Here is a 26,938-nt window from a genome sequence, read left to right on the forward strand (position 1 = left end):
AGGAACTGATAGAATTTTGCACAAATACATGCAAAAGTTCTGCCTACAACATCTAGGGAAAGGGGGGTACAAAAGAGGTGAGGGATGAAGAGTCAAGCTAACAAGAGGTGTCCTTTTAAGCAGTGCAGGATGGGTTTAGTCGGGCTTGGGCAAACAAATGTATAAACAGATAAAAGAAGTCACAAAGTCCATAACAACATGAATGATATCCTTTTTAATTATTAAACAGTAAGAATTTAAATTAGTATTGGTTTAATTTCAGCTAGCAGCAAATTATACAGTCCAGGTAAAGAGTTATCCCAAAATCCTGACCATCATGGTGGAAACAATATTTCTAGAGAAGTTATTCCAGAAGTATAGGACAAAATAAAGCTAGCAGTGAAATACTTCAGCTATTTTGTTGTACTGCATCTCAGTCTCACCAGCCTGGATTATCTGCAAGATAAAGACTGAGAGAAGATGATTCTGCAGAGTTGTTTCTGTGAAAAAAAATACTGATGGGGTATACACATCTCTGTATGTGTAAGTGATAAGAACCTCATTAATTTCCATAATTGCTGTGATGTTCACATAGCTTTGTTGTGAGCAGTCCTCTTTGATATCTTCCTCCTGCCCAGCAGTTAATTTGGTTGTGCACTCCTCACTCACTATGACTGCTAAACAATCTCTAGAAAAAGGGGTTTATTGATGTTGGGGGATTCTTTCTGCCACTGTTTCATCTCCAGCTGCCTACGCACCACGAGTGCTTAGCATAGTGTTCTATTTGGCATGACCAGCATTGTCATGGAAAAGAAAACCCCAGTACTTCTTGCAAGAACTGCTCTGGATGTTCCCAGGATTGGAATTCACCCATTGTTTGTGCTAGGAAAGCTCACGTTATTTTCACACCAATGCTAACACAGGGTAAGAACTCCTCCATTTTCTTGCATGTTTTTCTGTTTTTCTTATTTTTTCATTGACCACAAACTGACGGGTTGTGTCAACATTCTCCCTCCATCAGATCATCTCTGTGCTCCTTCATTTGTCAATTACCACTTCAGACGTGCAAATTACACTTTGCACGAAGGTGCTGCTTCAGTCTGATGCGTGCAGAAGTGGAAAGGTAGGTCTAGCTATGTTGTTTTCTCAAGCTTTATATACAATTGATTAGTCTGAAGGTTATCTGTGAATTGAAGACAAAGCCAAATGCAAAAGTTTCAGCAGGCCCATGTTAGGAGACATCAGATTTAAGAAAAAGTTCATAGTACATTTATTGTTAAAGTAACATACTCAGAGTCCTATAGGTATTCTGAAGAGTCCTGAATATATTAGAGGATGTGATTAGCATATGGTCAAAATTTAATGGCAGTCTGCTGCTCATCTATCGGCGTGCTGGGAACAGCAGGAACCACCTGAATAGAACAAAAGCTGCAACACATCTTCAAAACATGCTTAAAAATGCTAAATTTAAATGACTAATCCAAGCAAAATGTACAAGAGGGACAGAGTGCTATTTTTCCAATTTAACACATCACTTGTTTGAATTATTAGGCTATCCAATCATTTCAGTTTTTCTTTAAGGTTAAGCTTTGTTTCCTTCAAATATGATATCTTATTAATGACATCCCTCTCCAAATCAAATGCACAAGATAAATGCACATTAACCAAAACAAGTGAAACTTTACTTTATATGCAGTTAACAATTCCAATGACTCACTGAAATTATCCAGAGGCAAATCTTTTCAACTAACGTGTATAATGAAAAAAAGTAACATCTCATCCTCCACCTATCTGGGTAGCAGTGTCCTGACACTTTTTCACTCTTACTTTTTCCTCTTAAGCCTCTGTGCTTGCAGACACGGGCATACATTGCTATCCTATTGTCCACACAGGTGCACAAGTGCATCCAACCCTTGTACTCTGTGGGCACACCTGGGGTTCCTCTCTCGCGCAGTCGTCACTATTACTCATGAATTCCATTGCTCCTGCAGCTAATTCGCATGTGCCTCACATGGTGCCTTTTAGGCTCTCAAAGTTAACCATCCTTCAGTAGCTCTGTTTTTCCAAATGCTATCACTTCTTCGATAATTAGCATTCCCCTGATGATTGTCCCTTCCATGTTCAGCACTATTTCACTCCTATTTCAACTAATGATCTCCCGCCTTCCAAATTCACCATAACAGTGCTGACTTAAAATCAACCCTTAAGTCAAAACTTAAGCTGTTCATTGCTTGCAAGGAAGCCTCCACTGTGAGTGAGATGTGACATTTCTAACACGGGTTTTTGTACATCCCAGTCTTGTGTTAAAACCCCTCCATGATCACCTTTCTGCCTGTGTGTTGATTTACAGATGAAAAATAACATATTAATGTCCCAAATTAAAATATTTTAAAACTTGTGGCCAATGCAGTAGGCAAACAAGAAAAATATTTTTTAAACATGAAATACAGATTTTTAGGCTGCAGGTGTAAAATTACCCATTGCCAGGTTATAAATGAATGAAGCTAATGAAGTTTGTGTGTCATATAGTCCAGCTGGAACAAATACCAGGTTAATGGGCACTGCTGACACTAACATGCCCTAAATAATGCATTTCCTTCACTCATTAAAAATCCTTGTTCAAGCTAGAAACGTTGGCTTTGAGAAATTACCTGCTATGATTTGCTTTGATTTCCTAAAATTGTTACTGTATCCCTCCAGTGTAAGAAGGTCCATTTGATCTCAGGCCAGCATTTTTGATAGTGAATTCCTTGTTAGTGTGATAACTCCTGCAGCCTGTACTACACAGTTATAGGAAAGTTGTAACTCATGTAATTCTGCGTCACATCGCTGGATAGAGTTTTATACCTCTGTACTAGCTACAGAGAGGGCTTGGCCTTCTAGCTTTGATTCTCTCAGCCATACCCGTGATGCCTCACTGATGATGGCACAATTTAAACTGCATGTTCTTTGATTTGAAAGGTACCGTAGTATTTAAAGCTAACAGACAAAAAGACAAAAAAAAAAATAATGGAGGCAAATTTGCAATAGATTTTATGGTCATTGTAATGGGGTTTGTGCTTGTGAAATTCTAGAATGTGCAGAACACCTGGCAGGATAGATGTCTCATGTCCATACAATGCAGTTTTAAAAACAAAACAAAACAAAACAAAACCCACCAAGTTCTGTCTTCTGGTTGAAGATAACAGCATTTTTTTTCCAATACATTCTTAATATTGCTTTCTTAATTCAACTTTATAGAAGATGCCTAAACATAATTTCAAGCAAGGACAGCCAGGCATAGGTTAGAAGGAGGCAGAAATTTCACCTTCATTCTGTAGAATGCTGAAATCATTATGTGCCATCATCAAGAACAGGATTAAACCAAGCCAGGATGCAAACCAACTACTTTCTGGTCCATTTTATTGCATTTACATGTTCACATTTCTTTTTCATCCCCTGTTGGCGGATTTTCTTTCAGTTTAAATATCAGAGGACACAATACTTGTGGAATAGTGGTGCCAATAATAGGTAACGGAGTTTACAGTTGAAATTACAAGTAAAGCCAAATATTCCTTTAATATCCATCTTATTGTCATGCAATTTGGAGAAATGGGCTTTCAAGCAGAGTGAGAGGAGGGTATTGCTGGCATAGCCAAACCTGCCAGTATTGTCTAATGAAACCAGGAGTTTTTTTAATGAATGACATCTTCGTACCTGAGGATTTCAATTCCTAAGCAATACCTCTCAGTAAATCTTGCCATTGTTTTGATTTATTTTTCGCATGATTAGGAGGGGTGAATTTGGAAAAATACTGCATCAGTAACACGTTTCGGTCCTTTCCCTTGAATGCATACCTAGTCTAGAGTGGTGGCTGAAGACCTGGCTAAGCTTGTCTCAGATCAGTAATTTCTACTCTCATCACTATTAAATACTTTGGTCCTCATTTCAGAACTGGGCAGTAGCTGCTGCTGCTCTGAAGTGAAACAATTATAAATCAAAGTTATGCTGAGCAGTTCTTGAAGAACTTCAACATACGCCTACATGATACCGCAGAGCTCCGACATAGAAAAAACTGGTGTGGCCTGAGGAGAGTGAGGCCTGAAGTTATCAGGACAGACAGCTTTGCTGGTGATACACAGCAGGGCAGAAGAAAATACACACAGTATTGGCTGCAGTTACAAAGGAAGAATTCTTCCTTCTCTCTTGGGAAAGGCTAACGAGACAGTACCAGTTTATGTTTGTCTAGGCACATCTGTTACAATCCGTTCTTCTCTTTTATTGACAAGTTCTCTTTAAAAAGTGTATGGTTAGCACTAGTTATAGCTAGTACTTCTTCCAGGGTTCTTTACAGAGAGATAACTATTTTTTTCCTTCTTTTGGTTTCCCATTTTATCTCAGAGTTCTATGATTGATGACTCTTTTTGTTGCAGTAACAAATAATCTTTCGTCTTCGCATTATCTCCGCTACCCAATAATAGTTCAGAAAAGTTAAATGCAATCCACGTACCTTAATCCAAACATTTGATGTGACAAAAATCTCAAATACTTATTTAAATGCAATTTTTCCAAAAAACTAGCATGTGTCTTAAAACTTGTGCATCCCATTGGTATATGAAGGTCTCTCAGGGAATTTCAAAGCAAACACAGAGCTAAAGGCCGTACAGACCCACCTTACCGTACTGCATAGTTATTGCTGGTTTTAACATTTAAACTGACTGCTCCCCCACAACACTGCTCTGGCTGTTATGATAGGTTTAACAAGCCATGTCAGCACTAAGGCATCTAGTCCAAAGTTACTATCATTATCACTCAAATTCAAATGGATTCTTACAATGCAACATATTTTAAAACCATCAGGATCTGCCCAGTTAAATACGTACTTCTATTGCACTCACACAATCACTTGTTCCATTTAAAAACTGTGATAAAAATCAGATTATCTGCATCCAAGGATTAAAAGAATGAAATACCCTTCATTCTGAGACTTGCATTTAATTAATTCCTGGCTTTCCTCTCCAAGTGATTATATAGTATGGGTAAAAAAAAAAAAAGCATATTCAGTGTTTTCATTTTTCTTGGCAAGCTTTAAAGTGTTCATTGTATGACAAGATTTTAATAGTCATGTGTTTTAAATTTCTAATTTCATGTTTCCCTTTTCTGTTTTTAGGTCCTCGGGTCAACACATTACCTGAATTTGTATCATGTGCCTTCTATATTGTGTCTACCATTTTGCAAACTAATAAACTTCAATACCACAAAACTGACTGACTGTCCCATCACTTGCCAAAATTTCCTTCTATTTTTTTCCAATCACACAGTTAAGAAAAAATAGAGAAGGTGGGCAGGGATTTAAAGGGTACTCTCAAGGACAGGTGTTTTAACCTGTGAGATTTTATTTCTAATCACTGAAAAGTAAAATAAACCTAAAATCCTATTCCAGGTTCAAAACCCTTCATTTGTGGATCTCCAAAATCATTACAATGTCTTGCAGGAATATTTACAGCAATTAGATAGTTGCTTCTTTATAATTGCTGGTGTTTGTAAAGCTTTAGGTTATTTTCATGCAGACTTCATAATTTTACACTCAGGAAATTAATTTTGCGAATTCAATTGTAGCCCAGTCAACAACAGGCATAAGGTCATAAGAATCCTCCCAAAGCTATGGTTTTAAGTGAGATGTTTCTTATTAAGTTTTGATTCCATTCCTTTCTAGAAGTATATTCATATTTGCAAATTCAGTGCTTCTCAGTTTTGCTTCTCTATTTAATTCACTGATGTGAATACTAATCAAGCTCAGACTTCTTGGCTGAGCACCGTGTTTTGCTTGTTTAAGATATATTTTAATATTATTTTACTACAGTAGCAAATAGTGCAGAACTACAATACAAAATAGCTGGCAATAGTCACAGGGGCCTCTGGCATTTTTAATGTGTTTTCATTGTAAATGTACTTACTATTTCCCTTACTTCACAGGAGTATTCTAATCTCAATTGAATCGTTTCTTTAGTGAGGACTTCAATCAGAAAATTGACTTTTAGAGCACTGGAGCACTAGAATGCCATTTTGTCTGGCAGTCTCTGTAGCAGATGAGGTAAAGGTTCTGTAAATGATAAAAATGACTTGTCATCTTGTGGAAATAGCCTACCAGTGACCTACTGTCCATACAGGCTACCTCACTGTACACCTGTCTGCACAGTATTCTTACAAAACATGGGAATACTGCCTTAACATCCAACTTTATCATCCCTTAATTACAAGTGTGAATATTATTAACTGCCTAAATCAATTAACATGGGACTACTGACTTTTCTTTAGTCGTTGCCAGGAGAGTGTTGAGGCAAATGGGTGTTTCTGCATCTTTTCCAACACCTAACTTAGAGAAGCAGAAGAGTCAGCAGCTCTTGAGATCGGTGGAGATGAATGGAGTAGGATGATGGTTCTCACCATCAGCTTATCACTGACTGCTCTCCAGTCTCTTTTCCACCCATGCTTCCATTGTAGTTTCAGAGCAGAATGTCAAACACTGCTACTCAGAGCTTTCGGGACGCTTTAAACACCAGCTATTCCTGTACTGTTCAAAGTATTTACCTGTTTCTGAAATGCTTAATGCTTTAGAACTGCTGAAATATGACAAAGACAGCTGTTAAAATTTAATCAAGTGTATTAATTTGACACAGGTCTATAAAGCAAGCTTGCCCAAATAATTGTGTACACCTTGTATTTCCACCTTGTGTGCTTAAATGACCAGTTTAAAGCTGAAAAGGGTTTTTTTAAAAAAATCCATATATTGAATGTATTTATTGCAGTATGTCAAAGCTTTAAAGAGACAGGCTTATTCAAAAACCATGCAAAAAGCTTTAATGAGAAAACTACTAGCAGATAGCTAACTGATATAAAGAAAATCCTTAGTAAAACTGAAAATGTCAGGCTAGATTACTGTTTTTCAGCTGTGCATTGGCCAATGCATGTGAAAATGGTAATCAAAGAAAAAAAAAGAATTTGTGATCGCACAAGAAACCATTATTTCTGAGGGGTCTTACAGGTACAGCACCCAAATGTGAAATTGCTGAAGGCAGATATGACTCCCTCTTGCTACTGACTGACTTCCCTGAGGCTAAGGGAAATAAAATGAAAATATTAACCCTCAGACATTCCATAATGGGAATTCTTTCTCTCTACCGGAAACCTTGTGTGAGTTGAGTAAGATTGGCTAATTCACATCAGTGAGAGCTTTAGGGGCCATCAGACTGTTGTGAGCTGCATCATTTTGCTTTTCTGAGGCAGAATTAACCACAGTGAGCAAAAAGTTGCAGGGAAGTGAAAGTAGTCAGGGCTTGGCTTTGTTCTTAGTGATTTACTCCAAATCTTTATGTATCTTTGAGGAACAAATGAAGAATTATTCACTTTTCATTTCTTCAGTCATTGCAGAAGTATGTAATACTACTGACCTCTGAAAAAAAAAAGGAATCATGGTAAAGATCCCAAAGTAAGATGAGGGCCATCTCTGTTTGGGAGCAAGCAGCTCAAATCAACCCCCCAATCTGTTGCCCAGGTCAAACTACTCAGCTAATCATGAAAGTCAGTAAAACCAGATTATCCACTTGGTATCAAACAGGAGATGGGCCTTGATGGCAATGTGTGGAGCCCAGCTGAAGGACCACCCTTTGAAGATTCTTTCATAATGAATATAGATGAGATTAGTAAGGTACAGTTGCTCAACACCCTGAATTCTGCAGGGTTTTAGCTTTTCAGGTCGTAATTTTGAAAACTTTATGTTACCTTCATGGTTTTTGGAGTGTTTGGTAGATCTGGTTTTTTCTGAGAATAATGAGAGAAGATTTTCATTATGAAGCAGTATTTTATTAAGATAGAAAATACTCCTTTTGTGACATCATATCAGATCACCCTTGGTGGTAAGAGTATGATGAAGCACAGCTGCAAGGTATGAACATTTTCAGAATAAAGTGAAGTCGTTGCAAACAGAGAGAACTACATAGTAGTGGAGTTAGAGCTACAGCTAGCAGACTGCTTTGCGAAAAATTGGACTACTCAAAAAGTTTCTCAGTGAGGATGCAAAGGAAAAAAGTCTAGACGGTAATGATTAGGACTAGAGATGGGTTTCGCTCTCAGTGAACTGAAATTCACTGGAGTCAGTGGAGATGGAGCTCTGACCACTGAACCTGGCTTCTGGAGAGTTCATATAGACAGACAGAATGACAGACAGAGATCATTCTGGCGTGGCCTTACTGAAGACAAACTTAATCAGCGATTATGTGCTGCGAGGCATGTGTTGTGACATGTTAGGTTAATGATCCTCTTCACTTAATTCTCTTAATCCTCATCTTACTTGTGGCCTAGTGGAAAATGAAAGACCTCAAACACAAATTCAGCACTTTGTCTGTCTGTCTGTATGCAACAGTCCTGCATCCAGGGACTGTGTGGCATTTCAGGCACCAACAAAATATGTAAATTTGAATCCAGCTACTTGCTGTACGAGTCCGTCTGGCATTTATATCAGCAGAGCTACCCATAAGGAGATTCTTACCCTGCATTGTGAACCAATCTCTTAACACTTCCTCCATTAGCTATTTTCTTCAGCCAGCATGTGTACAAATACATGAATATTACATATACGTTGTAATACTGTAACTTTCATATACAGAACAGTATCTGACAGTGGAGTTCAAATATCTGTCTATTGCCAATAGGAAATGTCAATGCTTGTTGAGGTCATGAATAAAATTAAATTAAATGCCAGGACCTCTTAATGTATAACCTTCTGGGCCTACTTATTAATGCAAACCAACTAGAAAAATGTCTCACTACAATTTGACCTTTCCCAAACAATAATTCCTTATTCGTGGTGAGTTTGGAGGGTTTTCCTCACTTTAAAAAAGCCAACCAATCAAACAAAAAAATAACCCCAAAATAATTAGATACCTTAAATAAAGTTGTTAAAATGGCAGTTGATTTTTTTCCTGATAAGTCAAAACTATACATATTATTCTTTCAGTTGGGAATAAATGCATGCATGGCATACAGCAATCTTTTTACACAGATTTAATATAGCAATGCACACAGGAAATTGCCTCTTAATTTAGTGTTTACTGTTTGCCAATGGTGTTTGCCAAGAGCAGTTTAATTTTAGATATATAACTCTCCTCAGCACAATGTTGTCCTGCCTTGTCCATGTAATAAAAAAACCCAACATCTGGAGAGTTCAGCAAACATCTTTGTGGGTGGGTAAGTGGTGGCTGAGAGTTAGAGTTGGGTTTTTTATTGCTGACATCAGTTTTTAATTTCATGCCATTGTTTAATCTTCAGTATGGTTACTCTGGGGGTATACTGGAGTTCAGCATTTTATCATGCTCCCTACACCTGAATGATACTGTTGTAGATGAAACTGCGCTGAAATGAAACATGCTGAGACTAAGAATGCCTGCATCTCCTGTGTTTGTACTGTTAGAGGTTTCATAAAATAATTGCATGTGCTTTTCTAGTTTTCTGATGTAAAAATCTCATCCACAAGGCTGTCTGGGTGAAGTTTTACAAATATTTACTTTATGATGAACCTGTTTAAGTGTATTTTGTGCTCCATTTTGAAATTATATATATATGCATAGATGATAGAATATTTGGTATTGGAAGGGACCTTTAAAGGTCATCCAGTCCAACTCCCTGCAACGAGCAGGGACATCTTCAACTAGATCAGGTTACTCAGAACCCCATCCACCCTGACCTTGACTCTCTATGGATGAGGCATCTATGACCTCTCTGGGAATTCTGTTCCAGAGATTATCCACTTTCATCATAAAAAATCTTTATTTATATCTAATAGTTCTATATAAAACCAGTATTTTAAATGCAAAGGGGGTTCTTGTTTGGTTGGGTTGGGTTTTTTTATTCAAAAGGTCTAGGTCTCTTTTGTTTCATGCATAGATTTTAACTCCTTAGAATTGATTTTTTTTTTTGTTAACATCTCACACAGACAGTGAAAAGCTTGGCAAACCCAGTTACAAATGACTTTATCACTGAGTCAAACATGTGACTTGTGTAGGCAAGTCTCACATCAGTAATATGACATGTGTGTCCGACAGAAGGGGTTCAGTAACTCCTGGGTTCAGGACTGGGGTTGTGCTTCAGGAAGGACTCAGCAGCCTTTTAGGTGAGTCTGTTTATTTCACATTGAACCTCCATCTGTCTCATCTGGAGAGACAGTGACTGATAAGAACTGGATGTTTATGAAAAGAGGTGATATGTGCACAGAGATCATCTTAGTATGTCCTCAAGAGCTTCTAAGTTACTTTCCTTGTAATAAGAGGATGCCACAAGACCTTTATAGTCTATGTATAGAATACACACACACACACACACACACACACACACACACACACAAACACGTCTACATGGTTATATCTGCCAAGTATGTTATGTGTGTATATATATATATATATATGATTATTCTGCTTCAAACTCATTGTGATTTCAATGCTGTTTCAGTACTACTTTGTCCTGTAGTTACCTCATTCCAAAATGTAATCTAACAAATGTCATCACGATCATATGCTCAAGTGTATGTTGTCATGCTGAGAGAAGGTTGCTCTGTGGAGCTGCAGGTTCATCCCATCAGTAGATCATCCTGCATTAATGCCTCAAGCACTAATGCTAGGAAATCTGTTCTGACTTCCCTTAACTAAGTGACTCTCACTCCTTATCAGTGTAACAAGCAGCAGCAAGAGCTTTGTAAGCAGAGAACATCACTAGGCTTTGGTTTTCTAATCTCTGTGTATCCTTGATTACACAAGAAACACAAGGACGTGATGAGCGAAAAGCATCTCAAGTTCTCAGTGAATGATTAAGGCATCAAGCTGTGGTGCAGCGTTTGGTGTTACGTACAGCATGCACAGCCCCAGGTTCCATGCAGCACTTTCATGTTCTTATTCAGACTGGGGGGGACTAGGACTGTAGCCCTTGTACTGTCAGCAGTGCAAACTACCTATCAAGCCTCCTCAAATTAAAGGAGACTGCCTAACTGGGCTAGTTTAAACAGGGATTTGCTGCTCTCGCTTTGTGGTCCTGGTGTGCTTCCAGACCATCACAGTCCAGCCTTGTAGAAAAGGAGGATGCAGCACCCAGTCTTCTCCTGCATCCCATCCAACACAGATGTTTCATTTTAGCCATGTACTTTGCAGTATTTTCCAGAATCCCCAGTCCTCTGAGACTGCTTGTTACCATGTAGTCTTGAGTTACTGGGGATGAGGTAGTGAGGTGGGAGGAGCTCATGATGTGAAAGGTAAGGAACTATTCTATAATCTGGCGTAATGCTTTTCCCTATGGGTCATAGGACTGGGCACTCCTGATCCTCAGGGCAAATCCAAATATTCTGATCTCACTTGCTCAGGTTTTATGCTACCACTGTTCCATTGATTTCAGTGAGTTCGCTGCTGATAAATATGGAATTAGAATTCAACCCTAAATATGAAACCCCAAATTGGTGAAATGCAGTCTCTCTTATCAAGTGGGAATTTTTGTCATCTAAATCATCCTGTTTTCCAAATATTCTGACAGTTAAATTGAGGTGCTTGAAGGGAAATTCTTTCATGTATGCAGATGAGGCAACAAAATTAACTATAAAAAATTGCCTTGTCCAATATGGGAAAGGGATACTAAATCCTGAGAGAGATCAGTGTTCTTCAATAACTTACCATCAGCCAGCTAGTGCTAAGAGCAAAATGGGCACCCTCTGTGAAATGCCACCCCTTTGCTGTTCTGGGAAACCTTAGCAGCACCCAGCTCCTACTAATTTGTTCCATGTGCCAAAGTTTAACAAAATGTTTATCCATCAACATCAGCTGTTCAGGCCAGTTTTGGTACTGTTTGGAAGGTAGCAGGGGAATCCTGTAAGAGTATGTAACAGTAGCTAATAACAGGGTTGGGGGGGGGGGGAAGGTAAAAGAAAAGAGCATCTTGCCAGCAGTTGCCTTACGAATTGCAATATTTTGTGCATTCAGAAAGCAGCAGATGAGGAAGGTGTCCTTTCCCTGATTACTCCTGTTAGAGTAGTCCACATCATGTCTCATGCTTTTTCATATGCAGCTCTGAGAACATGCGCTGCTGCTGTGATAAACTCTGCTCTAGCAAGAATTTGCCTGATGATAGTCAGCACCTTGCCGAAATACAGTATTAGCATCTGTTACCCAGTGTCTGCTAAAACTAGTCTTAAAATACATTGTGCTTTCAGGCTGCTTTATTTGTAATGGGATAACATTTGCACTAGTTACAGATGTAGGGACTGCATAAAGAGAAGCAAATATATTATTAATAATCCTTCCAGGCTGCTTTTTCCTGAGGTGTTTTCCTTCATAGTATCCAGGTTATTTTTTAAAGCTGTTTCTAAAAGTTTGCTTCTCCACAGTACGCACACATCAAAAAAAAATCCAAAAAACAAACCCCCCCAACCCCTTAGTTCTTCCCACAGCCGAGGCATGTGAAACACAACAATTGGAAAACCCCAGGAGTGAGAATGGGAGTAGGATCAGTCCATTAACACCATGATGCTGGTATTCCAGAGCAGAACCTTCACCGCAGCCAGAACCACACCGCTGGTAGTGTCGAACAGGACATGATGGACAGTGTCAACGTTTTTAAGAACTCTAATAGTCCTTATCACTCTACCATGTGAACACCTCAGAGAAATCAGTGAGCCTCAGTAATGTTACAAGGAGCTAAAGAGGTTGGTTTAGGTAACAGAAAATACGTAAGGGGAAAATCAGGCATCTCACAAAAATTCCTTGTGTGTGTTCTGAAGTCAACAGAAAGATTCAGACTTTCTGTATTTCAAAAAATCCAGAACATTTGGATGGTTTTCTTCATGCAAGATAATTGTCTCTTTATTGACTAAGAGGGGAGCAAAGATTACTAAAAGTCAGAGGATACATCTCACTGTCGAATGTCATCTAGGAGTTAGACTGACACCATGGAAAGTATGCTCTCAAGACACTTGAGTTAGAAGAGGAACCAAAAAGTAAATCTCTCTCACAACCTACTTCAATAGTTTAACAACTGGTCAGTCTGTTATGTGTTTTATTTTTTTTATTACTACTCATAGGATCACATAACAGGGGTTGGGAAGGATCTTTAATAGAAAATAATCCATATCAGAACATTAGGCATTGTATCTGCAGGAAAGTATAGCTAGCACGTGCTGTTAAATTGTCAAAAAAGAGACAGTTGTCTTGTACTAAGCTTTTCTTTGTTGAAAATCTACACTTGTTCCTAAAAACTGCAAGAAGATTGGACCTTGTTTTTTCAAAAGGAAGGAAATGGAAAGGGACATAATGTCCACGGGCAACTCCTATGCCACAGATAGGATAGTTGCCACCTCCTTCAGTTGATGTCATTCCTAATGCAAAAATTTGCTCTTCCTTAGTACTTTCATTGGCCACTGAGAGGAAATCAGTGCATAGGGAATGGAAAGTTTCATCAACTGGAGAAACAGTTCCTCCCTATCAGCTGATAAGTGATTTTGCCTGCAAGGGGCTTCTAAAAGTCCTATGTGAAGAGCTTGCATAAATATATCACTGGAAAAGGACACAGCTGTTGGCTTGGGTAGATGTTTGCTGCTTGGAGCCCATCATTTTCCATTAAATCATTGTGACCAGGTAGATGCAAGCCAAATTCAAAGTCTCATTAATCATGCTTTAGATTTGGATTTCAGCTACAGCTATCACACATCCTAGATCTACGCCAAGCCCCGGTGGGGACCTCATAAAAGTTCAGCATCTGGATCAAATGGCTCCTTCAGGTGCAGCAAATGATTTCTTAAGGTTTTAATTTGTCTTCACTGCTGCTGTTGTCTTTTAGGTAAATTGACACGGTTTGCAGCTGAAAAAGCAATTTCACCTTTTCTGACTACTGGCAAATAGTAGCTTAAACCTCTTGCAGAGGGGAACATGCCACTGATCTGAGCAGACAGCCCAAAGCTAGGACCTGCTCTTTCAGTCAGTATAAATGGGCAGTGTGATTATGTACCTTCAAAACAAGAATGCACTTTTGAATAGCACAGCAAATCTTTGCCAAATGTAGTTATTATTTAAACACAGCACCCATGGAAATCTCATCACTCAAACACATGGATGAGATGTTTGATTCCAGTAGTCCCTCCTTGGTGATGGATATAGCATTTTCATGCTTAGATAGTGTTAAAACTTTTTTTAAAAAAAAATACTTCAGTGGAAATAAAATACAGATAGTGTTTCCATGCTTGATGTTTGTTATGCTTGCTTTTCAAAAAAGCTATTCGTTTTCCCCTTGCTTTTCTGCAGCCATTAAGATCATGGATGAAGCAGAATCATCAGGAGATGACATGTCAGTTACAACCAGCACTTACAAAACATTGCCTTTCTTTACTGGTTGGAGTGATCTCCCTACCATGCAGCCTGAAGATGTCATTACAGGTGTGCCACCATCAGACCAAACGGCACCACCACCTGCAGCAACCAGCCCATCCTACAGCCCCTCTCAGATCATCAAACAGTCCCTTGAAATACCAGATTCCTTGGTGCCCACATCTGAGAGTGTTCCGCCTGACGGCACAGTGCAGGATATTGCTGCTGAGTTAGATCACATAGGTCTGATGAGCACAGCCGCAGCACTGGATGAAGTGGAGCATGGGAGCGGCTACATCTCGGTGCTGACAACTGAGCCTGCAGAAGCCACCCCAGCTCCTACGCTGAAGTATGTAACTACCAGCTCCATGACAACCGCAGCCAAAGGCAAAGAGCTAGTGGTTTTCTTCAGCCTGAGGGTCACCAACATGCACTTTTCTGATGACCTCTTCAATAGGAGCTCACTGGAATACAAAGCACTAGAACAACAGTTCATGCAATTGGTGGGTGAAAATCAACTCGAGCAACATATGTGAGAGTTGGGCACAGTTTAAAGATACAGGCTGAAGAGCATGTTATTTTAACAGTGTCAGACCATGCTACAGTTTGGTCTCATAAGCTGCATTTTTAAAGGACCGATAAGCCTGGGATGCTCTCAGGGTATGAAGACAGAATTCGTCAGCGATGACAGTTTTTAGTTGCTCAAGAGACTCCAGACATAGGCCTGGCATGTAATTTATTTGGCTTTTTCTTAGATTCCTGTCCACTGTATGGCAGTGCTGATTACATCCAAGGCTTGTGTCTACATGCTGGATTTAAAAACAGGCCTTTTGAAATATATCATAGCTTAGCAGGGGGAATGGTTAGATACAGATTTTCACTATGGGTACAATGGGGCAGCAGGTCAGCTCAGTAACATGCCTAGTACGCTGTGCCCTACACTGCCTGAATTGAACATTTGAAAATAATTAAAGTTGGCTTTTAGGGGGGTGGGGAGGTAGGGGGTGTTTCCTCCTCTAGATGAATAAACTCCCCAGCTGCTGCACATTTCATTACAGGGGAAATTGCTGCTCGTCCTTCTCAATGTATTATTGAGAAAGATGCAAAGGTCCAGAAGAAGATAGAGCTAAATAGAAAGGTGATTTTGGTGGAGGAGCTTAGTGATTACATTAAATTCAGAGAAATAAGTGTGGGATGTGCATACTTGATAATGAAAAGTGACTGTAAGAAAAATTGATAGCAGACAGACATTGACAGCAAGTCAAAATAAAGGCAAATTTTCTGCTTTGCAGCTGCTTCCATACCTTCAGTCCAACCTGACAGGATTTAAGCACCTGGAAATACTTAACTTCAGGAATGGAAGTGTGATTGTGAACAGCAAGATGAAATTTGCCAGGACAGTGCCATACAATATCACGGAGGCGGTACACTGCGTTTTGGAAGATTTTTGCGATGCTGCAGCTCAACGCCTCAACCTGGAGATTGACAGTTATTCCCTGGATATTGAGCCAGGTAAGACCGAATTAATAACCTATGTACAAAACCAAAACCAAGCAGATAATCTTTCTTAGATTGGTACAGCTTCAGAAGCATTACAGCTTTGGGAACAATGATATTAGCAATAGCCTCCCGGTGAGCAGCAGTGATAAGAAAATCCAAAACTTTGTAAAACTATCTGCAGCAAGATCTTCATATGATAATGAAGTTCTGGGTGGAGGAGATGGTTTGTGTACGTGCACCAGCTGCTTTTCAGAGCCAAGTGTATGGAAGTAAAAGCTCTCTAGAATAAAGACTGAGTGAAGACAGGTACAGTGTACTCATATGCAGTTTGCAGGAGTTACTTATCCAAATCTTGCAACTATGTTCAATATATAATTTCTGGTGATTTTTGCGAGGTATTAACCCAACCACAGTTCAGAGCATCATTAAATCCATTTTTAAAGGGCAACAGAGTTCAAGACAGGAGATAATTTCAAAGAATAATTGGATTCTGCAGATACTCACTGACCAGAGCATTTCATAGGTTTCTAATTGCAAAGTCTCTCCTGATTTAACACCTTTCAAATAAGTCAGTAGCTTGTGAAAAACAGTAGGAAGTTAGTAACAACACATCTGGATGCTGTGTAATGTTGGAAGCTGAAAGTTTTTGAAAATTATATTGCCTTATAAAATTGAAGCTTCAATCTATTTTCAGGCTCTGGTAATTATTTTCTGGCTGAATTTAATTTCATTGGCATGGAGAAGAATGATACTGATAGCTTAACACGCAGGTGCTTTAGCAGTTTTGGTTAAGGTGTATTTTTACATACAGATGCCTGACAGCTCCGTAACAAAAAACCCCAAAAAGAACCCATTCACAATTCATAGAGGCCATTTCTAAGCTGTTTTCATTTTATTTGTGGCCACTAAGAGACTGGGTAGTCTATGGGCAAGAAAGTTAGCAAAAATCACTGTATTTGTCACTGCTGTGATAAACTGATGTTTAGGTGAATAAAGTAATAAAGGAGTTCACTAGGAACAGTGAATTTTGGGCTACCACACGTTCTCTGTGCTTCAATAGTAAAATTTCAACTTCATTATAATAAAAAATAATAAAAGTGGGAAAGTTGCTAAAATGCTAAAACAACCAAACTTGCTAACCAAAATGCTAAAATAAACCAAAACTTTTCTAATCTTTCCTCTTCGTCCTTATCAGCTGCTTCACTGACGTGGTATTTCAACATTCATTCAAGAAAACTATATCCCAATGAGTCTGCTAAGAGAACTGCTCTTTCAAGGATTAGGAACAGTAGTAAAATGTCAAAATAGAGGAAATCATGCTTAGAAAACCAGTATATTCCCATGCAGGTGTTTCAAAGCCACTCTGTCTTTTCACTTCGGGGGGGGGGAACCGAAACAAAACCAGACAACAAAAAAACAAACAACAAAAAAACCCCAACCCCAAAAAACCCCACAAACCCACGCAAAACCCCACACCCGACCTGCCCAGTACATTAAGGTATTTTAAGCAAATTCCTACTTATTGTGAAAGTAAGAGCCATCTAGTGGTAGTAACGTCATGCCACATTGAAACCCTCATGAGAACTGACAGTCCGGAATAGTATCAAGGCTCAAAAGCTACAAAGAGCTGAGTGCATTGGTCATAAATCACACCGTAAAGAATAACACTGAATGCTTCTTTTTTTCTTTTTTCTTTTTTCCTTTTTTTTTTTAATCTAAACGAAGTGAAAACACAGAAAATATGACAAAGTATGGGAGGCACATTAATCACAAAATATGACCCTCTAACCCAATGAAATACTCATGCCAAACTTGTCAAAGAGAAATGTGCTGAGACCTTTCAGCTTCTGCAGCACGCAACCCCAGGTAATCAGAGAATCGTTAAGGTTGGAAAAGCCCTCCAAGATCATCTAGTCCAACTGTCCCCCTTCCACCTATATTGCTCAGTAAACCATGTCCCTAATTACCTCATCCAACCTTTCCTTAAACACCCCGAGGGGTGGTGACTCCACCACCTCCCTGGGCAATCCATTCCAATGCCTGACCGTTCTTTCTGAGAAGAAATCTCTCTTAATTTCCAACCTGAACCTCCCCTGGCACAACTTGCAGCCATTCCCTCTTGTACTATCACTAGTCATCTGCAAGAAGAGGCTGACCCCCCAGCTCAACACAACGTCCTTTCAGATAATTGTAGAGAGCAGTAAGGTTTCCCCTGAGCCTCCTCTTCTCCAGACTAAATAGTCCCAGTTCTCTCAGCTGCTCCTCATAAAACTTGTGTTCCACACCCTTCACCAGCTTTGTTGCCCTTCTCCAGGGCCTTGATGTCTTTCTTGTAGTACGTAAGGATTGGGCAGAGCCTGTGCTTCCTTACTAGCAGCACCAACTCTTCTTTCCACTAGTATAAAGGGAAATTGTTTACAAGGTCTTGTAGTGATAGGACAAGAGGTAATGGCTTTAAGACGAAGGAGGGGAGATTAAGATTAGCTATTAGGAAGAAACTCTTGCCTGTGAGGTTGCTGAGGCACTGGCATAGGCTGCACAGAGAAGCTGTGGCTGCCCCCTCCCTGGCAGTGTTCAAGGCCAGGTTGGATGGGGCTTTGGGCAACCTGGTCTAGGGGAGGGTATCCCTGTCCATGGCAGTGGGGTGGAGCTAGCTGATCTTTCAGATCCTTTCCAAACCCAAATCAGTCTGTGATTCTATGGTTATCAGTACTAGTATAAAATTGTAATGCTCATTTTTAATTGAAATCAGTATCATGAAACATCTAGGTCCACAAAGTGCCTCTGGAAGAAAATTCCCATCCCAGGTAGTACCTATAGTTACTAGATGCAATATCCAGTACAATTTTTATTTTTTTTAAACTACAGATTTTTCTTCATAAGAAATTTTAAGCCCACATTACTAAAAAAGGCCAGCTTTCTACCACACTAATGAATTGGGTGATTTTGATTTCTTTGGACCAGACGGTCCAGTCACTCAGGACCCACTGTCCTGCTTAGCCCAGCTCCAATCTGTACACCTGTTCTCACTTCCCTCTCTTGCCTTTGTACGTTTTGGGGGATTTTCTTTTTTTTTTTTTTTTTTTTTTTGCCTTTCTGGATTCACAAGTCTTACTGAAACTGTCTGCCAGCAAGAACAGAAGTTGTATCTTCTGATCTGCTTCTTTCTTGTCCAACAGCTTTACCCCACAGCTTTACCCCACAGTATGCAGGAAACTGCCTTCATGAGACTTCACCATCAGCATGCAGCTGGGCTGGGCAATGGGTCAAAACTGCTCCTTTTGGGTCTTTTCTTTTTTTTCATTTCTAGTAAGCAAAGAATGGGAAAGTAGATGGAGGCTTTGTGACAGGTGAAGTCAGGTCACTAAGCTGTCTCTGATTTAAGCTTTCCTGTGAACATCAGCAGCCTCATTTCCCCTTCATCTCACAGGACCATCCCTTACAAATATTTTTAAGAAAAAAAAACCCTGAGTTTTCCCAGTGTTAACACATCACTTCTGAAAAGGCTCTGCAAACAATTATTTCCTCTAGACAGTGCCAGCATTCCTAGGCTGCAGTCCTCATGGCGCCGTGCAATATTCAGTAATCTTGAAGGTCTTGTCCAATCAAAGCCATTCTATGATTCTATGATAATTTAACTCCCTCCCATCTTGTCCTAAATTATGTCCTTGAGATGATTATAGTCAAAACTATCTATCTCTTACACATATGTAAGTCTGAAGTTTAGTATCCATGAGTGTAACACTAGCACTTACCAATAAAAACATCCACATGTGAAAATCCTTGTCAGTGAGATGAATATGAAGTTGCAGCTTAACAATGACGGGGTAAACAAACGTGCAAGCAAATACAATCTTGCACACTTGCTGTGCCTTCCTCACAAAGAAGGATGCTAGACTATATCCTCCTATTAACACAGGCAAGTGTCAGTCCAGTAAATGTCTTGGGTTTTTTTCATCTGGCTGCCACGAAGCCTGATGAGTTACACTGTGGTAGTGCATTCATTAATGATTTACCAATCCTTTCCAGCTGATCAGGCAGACCCATGCAAATTCATGGCATGTGATGAGTTTTCTGAATGCATAAGAAACGAGGGGACGAAAGAAGCTGACTGCCTCTGTAAACCTGGGTACGCGAGCCAAGATGGGTTACCTTGCCGGAGCCTGTGCGAGCTGGAACCCCATCTTTGCATCAATGGTGGGAAGTGTGAGTTAGTTCCAGGAAGAGGAGCTGTCTGCAGGTAAATAAATGGTGCTTAACATGAATTCTGATAACAGACCCCCGATATATCTATCCCAGGAACAAGCAGGGTACATACTTTTCAAGCAAGAGCATATACTTTTCAACAGTGTAAACATTCAGACGCTTCAAGCTACATTGCAATACCCTTCTTCAGTACACAGAGTCTCACCACAGACAAATCCATTTCTGCCTCTGAGTACACACAGAACATCATGATCTAGTTATTTTTGAGAGATGCTTTAGAAATGTATTAGAAATTCAGCATCGCTGGCAGAGCTGGCGAGCGCCACCATGCATTCTTTTCAGATTTCCAAACACCTACTGGGAAAGTGGAATAACATGTTCACAGTTTTGCTATTGATTACACAGCAGTGTTTTAAGAAATGACATTTTTCTAAGATGTATTAAAAAGGAAATCTATATTATCAGTGCACCTATGACACACTATTCTAGTGTTCTACTCTGGTGAGAGGTGTCCTTGCCCATGGCAGGGGGCTTGGAAATTGATGATCTTTAAGGTCCCTTCCAGCTCTAACCATTTCATGATTCTATGCTGATTCCACACCACCCAATAAAACACATGAAGGCTGAGGTTGTCTTCAGAGCTTTCTGGGAAAGACTTGAAGATCAGCAGCTCCACAAAACTGCAAACACATTCCACAGGGATTTTTACATGAAATGCTGCTAAGCCAATACTGAAAACGTCTGCAGTACTTGTGATCACATTAATTCCCTTTTAAAAGTGCCATCTCATTGTAAGACTAGATTATCCAGAGCATCATGTGAAACGCTGGGCACCAGACTGGCACACAGTTGTTGTCCAGCCATGTGTATAAGCAAGAGACAAGTTACAATTCTTGCGCTTGTTTATTGTTTCTTAACTTTACTAGGCTAATGGTACAATTTTCACTGTAACAACACAACTGCCAGAATTCATTTTCTACAGTGGGTGTCACAGAAGTAATAATAGGAGATTATATTAAATCGACACAGTTCCTGCTAAATTCCTAAATTCTTGAGTCACAGTAGTGCAGCTGCAGTGTTTTCTGCTAAATTGGCCTGTGAGTTACAGAGGTCTCCTCAACAAAATTCTACTGAAGTAGGAGAGGGTAGGGCCTACTCCTCCAAGACCAGCACACTAAGGAAAAGAACACCTTTCTATTTCAGAAAAGCCCTGACTTGGGGTATGGTAATAACTGAACCACCATTTTACCAATGGTAAATGTATTAAAAATAATACATGAAGCTTTCTGTGAATTTAGCAAGTTACAAACTTACCACCAGTCTCAGAACAACAGCGTGCATATCCGTTTACTTTAGTCAAGTACATGTTTTGCTTGTGAATTTACTCAGAGCCACAGTAGTTATTCCTGTTTACAAAGGGTAATGGCCGTAAACTGAAGGGAGATTTAGATTAGACATAAGGAAGAAATTCTTCCCTGTAAGGGTGTTGAGCCACTGGCACAGGCTACCCAGAGAAGCTGAGGCTGCTCCCTCTCTGGCAGCGTTCAGGTCAGGTTGGATGGGGCTCTGGGCAACCTGGTCTAGTGGAGGGTGTCCCTGCCCATGGCAGGGGGTCGGAACTAGAGGTTCCTTCCCACCCAAACCATTCTATCATTCTCACAGGAACCATTGTGTATTGTCATATAAAATATGTCAGTCTGCCCCCCTGAGTTAAAGGGAGCTACTTGTAGTAGCTCAAAAGTTATTTCAGCTTCAGCTGTGGAGCTAAAAATTTGGCAGAGATGATCCAAATACCTGAATTCCTTAAAATTTATAGTTTTGCAAAGAACACTTCATATCTTTTTAACACTCTCTCACACATGTGAGAATATTTTATTATAACCTCCATTATCAATCACAGTATTTCATACCAACACTTAACAATTGTATTGGGAATACTGTGGTGATATTTAATTGCCAATTTTCCTTTGCTTTCATTTGAGGTACTCTGCATTTTCTGCCTACAAGTTCTGTGTGTTTTTCTCTTCCTCTCCCTATTTAGATGCCCTGTACGTAGACACGAGCTTTACCAAGGACACCGCTGTGAAAAATTTGCTCCAGAACCCATACAACCCTTCATTTTCAAACCTCTTGTTCTTGGCTCACTAAGCCTCGTTTTTCTTTTCATCATTTTAATTATTAAGTTAAGAAGGAAAAGCCAAAGAAACTCTAATTTGCAGTAAGCTGCTCATGATCTTTTCCCTCACATTTCAAAATACTCCCATTTTTTTGTCCTTTTACGATTTAAAAATCTTACCTAAACAAAAATGTTCTGCATTGTAGAAGTCCTACTCTCAACAACTGCAATTCAGCAAACGCTGTAAGGATTAATCCTGCTTTTGAACATGACGAATCCATAACTAGCTTTTCTCCCACGGCCTGTAGTGTAAGTGCTTGTGTCGGTTCCTCCGAGATCATTGGTCACGACGCATTACATGAACCTGAAAACACAATTCAGCGTGGAGGTAAAATGCATGGAAATCCTTTCCTTACCCTTCAACAAACAGCCCCACCTCAAGTAACAGGTCCATCTTCAGGAATTAACCCCACAACTAAATCAAATCTGATTCTAATCTCTCACTCGGCAACTTCAGAACTAAAAACACTAATCGTTTTATTTGCTTTCCACATTTCCTGCTGCCTAGGTTTTGTAACAGGAGAGTAGAAGTACTTTTCTTTCTGCCCTCTCGCAAGGCTTCCGTGGGCCATCCTATCTGAGTGCTTTTTGTGATTTAGTGAAATAGTTAATCTAATGTTTTGGTTTCTTTTTTAAACCATTGTAGGTCCCCAGACCAGTTTACAAAGCCAAGACTGACAAGTTAGTCTCCAAAAATCTTCATTTCCAGCATCAGCCAGACCAAAACCAAGGTTTGTAAGTATTTTCAACGTCTTTAAATTTCTATTGAGTTTCCTGTTTGCCAGTGTTCCCAGGAAGCCTCTTTGTACTAATTCCATACAAAGGAAAGCTCCTTTTTCTTTGGGTGGCGGATATGACAACCGCAATCCCTTCTGAAATGGTTTTACACCACAGAGTTCTGTTCTGTTATGCCCACTTGCTAACACAGCAGTCCCCGAAACACACATGAAGAAGGAATACCCAAAATAGAAAAAAAAAGCAACACAGATAGTTTAAAAATTGCTTGTGCTTGTTTCAGCACTATAAAGAAGTAGGAATTCTGATTGGAGCAGAATACCACTTATATCTCAAAGATTCTTTCAAGTTTTTTGACTTGAAACCTCTTGTGTCTTTGGGTGAAAAAAAAGAGAGACAGAAAAAAAAGAGAGGAAAAAAAATACTCTAAAGTTGCCATACTGCCCCTTAATTCCAGTGCATCTGACTATGCTCTCTTGAAAGATAGCCAAAAAGCTTACACTTTGCCACTTTTTTAATTCTTTTTTTTTTTTTTAAATCACAGCCCAGTTAATAACAAAAAACATTCCACAATAGCTCTTAGCAGCTGTTACTACCAAGAGGAGTAGGAGTATCAGGACAGGATTGCCTTGGCATACTGGATACATACTGTGGAAAACATGATACCAGACTAAACACACCTTTGGCTTGAGCCAGCATGTTGTTACCTACATAACAAGTAAACATACTACAAAGACTTATTTTGGGGGTTGGACTCGATCTCTGGAGGTCCCTTCCAGTCCCTAAAATTCCGTGAAAATTTTGTGATTTTCACTGATCTTCATCAAACAAGAGGATTCCTACCCAAACTTCAAGTACTCCAGGTAGCAGTGACAGGATGAGCTGACAAGGGTGGGCTTTGCTGCTAATAAAAACAAGAGTACGGGTGTCTGCATGTAGTATTTTACACCCATCTTCAACAAAATGTGCCTGTGGGTCATTGTAGACCAATAAGCTTTCGTAGCAGCTGAACTATTTAAAATTACAGAAGCATTAAATATTTTATGGAAGGAATAAAATGGCACATCCGTGGGAGAAAACCAGGCCTCTTTCACCTGGGCTCTGTTTGAATTGTGAAAAGTATATTGACAGAGCTCTTCTCCAGACTTACTTAAGGAAATTAATCTAGTGAGAAGTGAAGAAACCACAAAATGGATTACATTTTTTTCCTCTTTTAAATAGAAATTAGGTGGCTTTGGCTGTTTTTTTGGTATTACTTAAGTTCAAAATGAGTGTTTATATCAGAGCCCTTACGTTGAATATGTTTGTAATGATTTGAAAAATGATGACGGAGCATGTGTATAGCACAGCTTTTGCTAGCTGACACCAAGAGCATCGCTTCCCTGTCACAATCTGGAAAACTCCTAAGGTTTTTAAAACAGAATATGGCACGTGAGCTGAATTTTCAGGAGGAGGAGAACTAGGATTCTTAGGCCAAGCTGAAAATTCCAGTCTTTAATTTCTGTTTTGCAATGTGCAGTGATGACAGTGAGAGCGTTGTAGGACATGTTATCTGCAGTAAGTACAGCTCCGTATTTATAAAGGCATATAGGAAAACAAGGCTAAAATGCCACCAGAAGCTAAAACAAAAAGCTTACAGAACCAGACTGCGACAGATACTGCAGAAAATCAGTTTTAAGAAACTCAGATAAAACCAGACAGGATTCAGACACATCTGACTCAAAATAGCCCAGAAGGTTTGGGGAAAAAAGCACCAAATAATAGGATAGTAGAACAATGTTTGTTGTAATGCTGAATCTAATCAGCAAGGATAAAGACCACTTCATGTGATATAATTCAGACGAAAGCTAAAAGTCATTATAGTTTTCCCTTAAGAAGTAAGTAAAATACGTTACTCTCTGCTCAGCAAAAGCTGTAACTGAGACGTAGCATGATCTTCTGAGAAACTGACTCTCAGCCACCAATAAAGACTGAAATTATATTTGAGGTGAGAAAAAAAATTGGGGTGCATTAAAAGGAGTGGAGCCAGCAGGTCAAAGGAGGTCATCCTCCCCCTCTACTCTGCCCTGGTCAGGAACCACTTGGAGTATTGTGTCCAGTTCTGGGTTCCCTGGTGTAAATAAGACAGGGATTTCCAGTAAAGAATCCAGCGGAGGGCTATGAAGATGATTAAGGGCCTGGAGCATCTCCCCTGCAAGGAAAGGCTGAGTGAACTGGGGCTGTTCAGAGAAAAGAAGATGGAGAGGGAATCTGAATAATGTTTATAAATATCTTAAGTGTGGGACACAGGGGGAATGGCCAGCCCCTTTTCAGTGATCTGTGGAGACAGGACAAGGGGCAATGGCTGCAAGTTGGAGCACAGGAAGTTCCACACCAACATGTGGAAGAACTTTTTCACAGTGAGGGTGACAGAGCCCTGGGACAGGCTGCCCAGGGAGGTGGTGGAGTCTCCTTCTCTGGAGATAATCCTGACCCGTCTGGACGCCTATCTGTGCGACCTGTCCTAGGGAACCTGCTTTGGCAGGGGGGGTTGGACTCAATCTCTGGAAGTCACTTCCTACCCCTACAGTTCTGTGAATCTGTGAACAATTACTGCAATTTGTTTCGTCCTCATGACATCAGTGGGAGCACCAAGCACACGGCACTTGGAGTCTCCTTCACTGGAGATATTCAAGACCCGTCTGGACGCCTATCTGAGTGATATGTCCTAGGGAGCTGCTTTGGCAGGGGGGTTGGACCCGATGATCTCTCGAGGTCCCTTCCAACCCCTATGATTCTATGGATTCTATGATTACAGCAAAACAAATTAGCCTGCTGGAGCTTCCCTCTGAGACGAGATCAGTTCATTACCAGATTTGCAGGGAAAGACGACCCGCAGGGCAGGGCTGTGCTCTCAGCTCAAGCGTAACACGCTCCTGGTTTTATGACTTGAGAAGTTTGAGCAGCACAGTTGCCACTTTTACACTAAAAACAATGTATAGAAACTGAATGTCGCAAAGACAGTTTTATCCCAGGTCTGCTCTAACTGTGAACCTTCCCAACCAACAGGTGCAAGTTCCTCTGCAGCAGAGTCAAAAATATGCTCTTCAGATGATGATGACAGTGGTATTGGTAGCACCTGTTTGTTATTTCATACAGAAGCACAGTATTCTTATACCAGGGAGGAAAAAGAATAATCTTACTCTGAGCTCAATGACTTAGCATGAAAAAAATAATTAACTCAATTCTCCGTAGAGTTAGCCAGAGATCATCTCAACTGAATGTAGTGAGATCCTGGCTATTAGCAGGAGATAAATAATACATTTTCAATTACAGAAATGCTTTTCAAATGTTTTATGAGACTTTCTCTTACAGGTATTCAAAAAAGAATGTCTGCACCATTCAAGACTGGACTTCAGGTTGACTATGCATATGAAAAAAATCCAAGTATCCCTAAAGCTGTAATATTTTAGCTCTGAAATCAGCACGTTAAACAAATGCTTTTATTGAAGAAAGACATGACTAATTATTTGAACATGTCTAAAATTTGCCTAGTAGAAAGTCACCAACCTTAAGATGAATGCATAAAGCATCTAGTACTCACTCCTCTAACTGTATTGTTATTTACAGCAACAGGTTTTGCTGGGAAAGTGACTATTTGATCTTGTACGTCACAGCCACCCTGGTAGAAAGGCTGATGAAGCTCTCGCGTTTCCATCCCCTTTTATGAACCCTCCTTCCAAGCGCTGGTGTGAGTGGCAAACACCAGAGCTGTCATTGACCAAAGGCCGTGTTGAAAGTGTTTGGGAGTTTCTTCATTGTCTCCCTACAGCACTCACATTGCAAATCACATTGAAGCTGGGGTTGGGTTTTTTTTTTTCCCCTAATGGTTTCTATGAACATCAGGTTCCTATTTTTCTGTTCATGAAGACATTACATGTACATATGTACATACACACTGCATCTCTGGAGACAGGTAGACTGTCTTAACCTA

The 26,938-nt window shown here is 39.8% G+C and overlaps 1 protein-coding gene across 1 annotated transcript in view; it reads left to right on the top strand.

Annotated features, from left to right (window-relative positions):
* IMPG1 (interphotoreceptor matrix proteoglycan 1) overlaps positions 1 to 22,916 on the top strand; it is a gene marked incomplete at both ends in the record, with an annotated part of 57,193 nt that extends 34,277 nt beyond the window's left edge. The window contains 4 exons of the mRNA XM_084261633.1: positions 14,286 to 14,851; positions 15,641 to 15,860; positions 19,878 to 20,088; positions 22,877 to 22,916. Coding sequence (XP_084117759.1) covers positions 14,286 to 14,851; positions 15,641 to 15,860; positions 19,878 to 20,088; positions 22,877 to 22,916 — 1,037 coding nt within the window. The remainder of the gene's footprint in view (positions 1 to 14,285; positions 14,852 to 15,640; positions 15,861 to 19,877; positions 20,089 to 22,876) is intronic.
* Between the last annotated feature and the right edge of the window lie 4,022 nt (positions 22,917 to 26,938).

This window comes from Gallinula chloropus (genome assembly GCF_964237585.1).
Source record: "Gallinula chloropus genome assembly, chromosome: 3".
NCBI lineage: Eukaryota > Metazoa > Chordata > Aves > Gruiformes > Rallidae > Gallinula > Gallinula chloropus.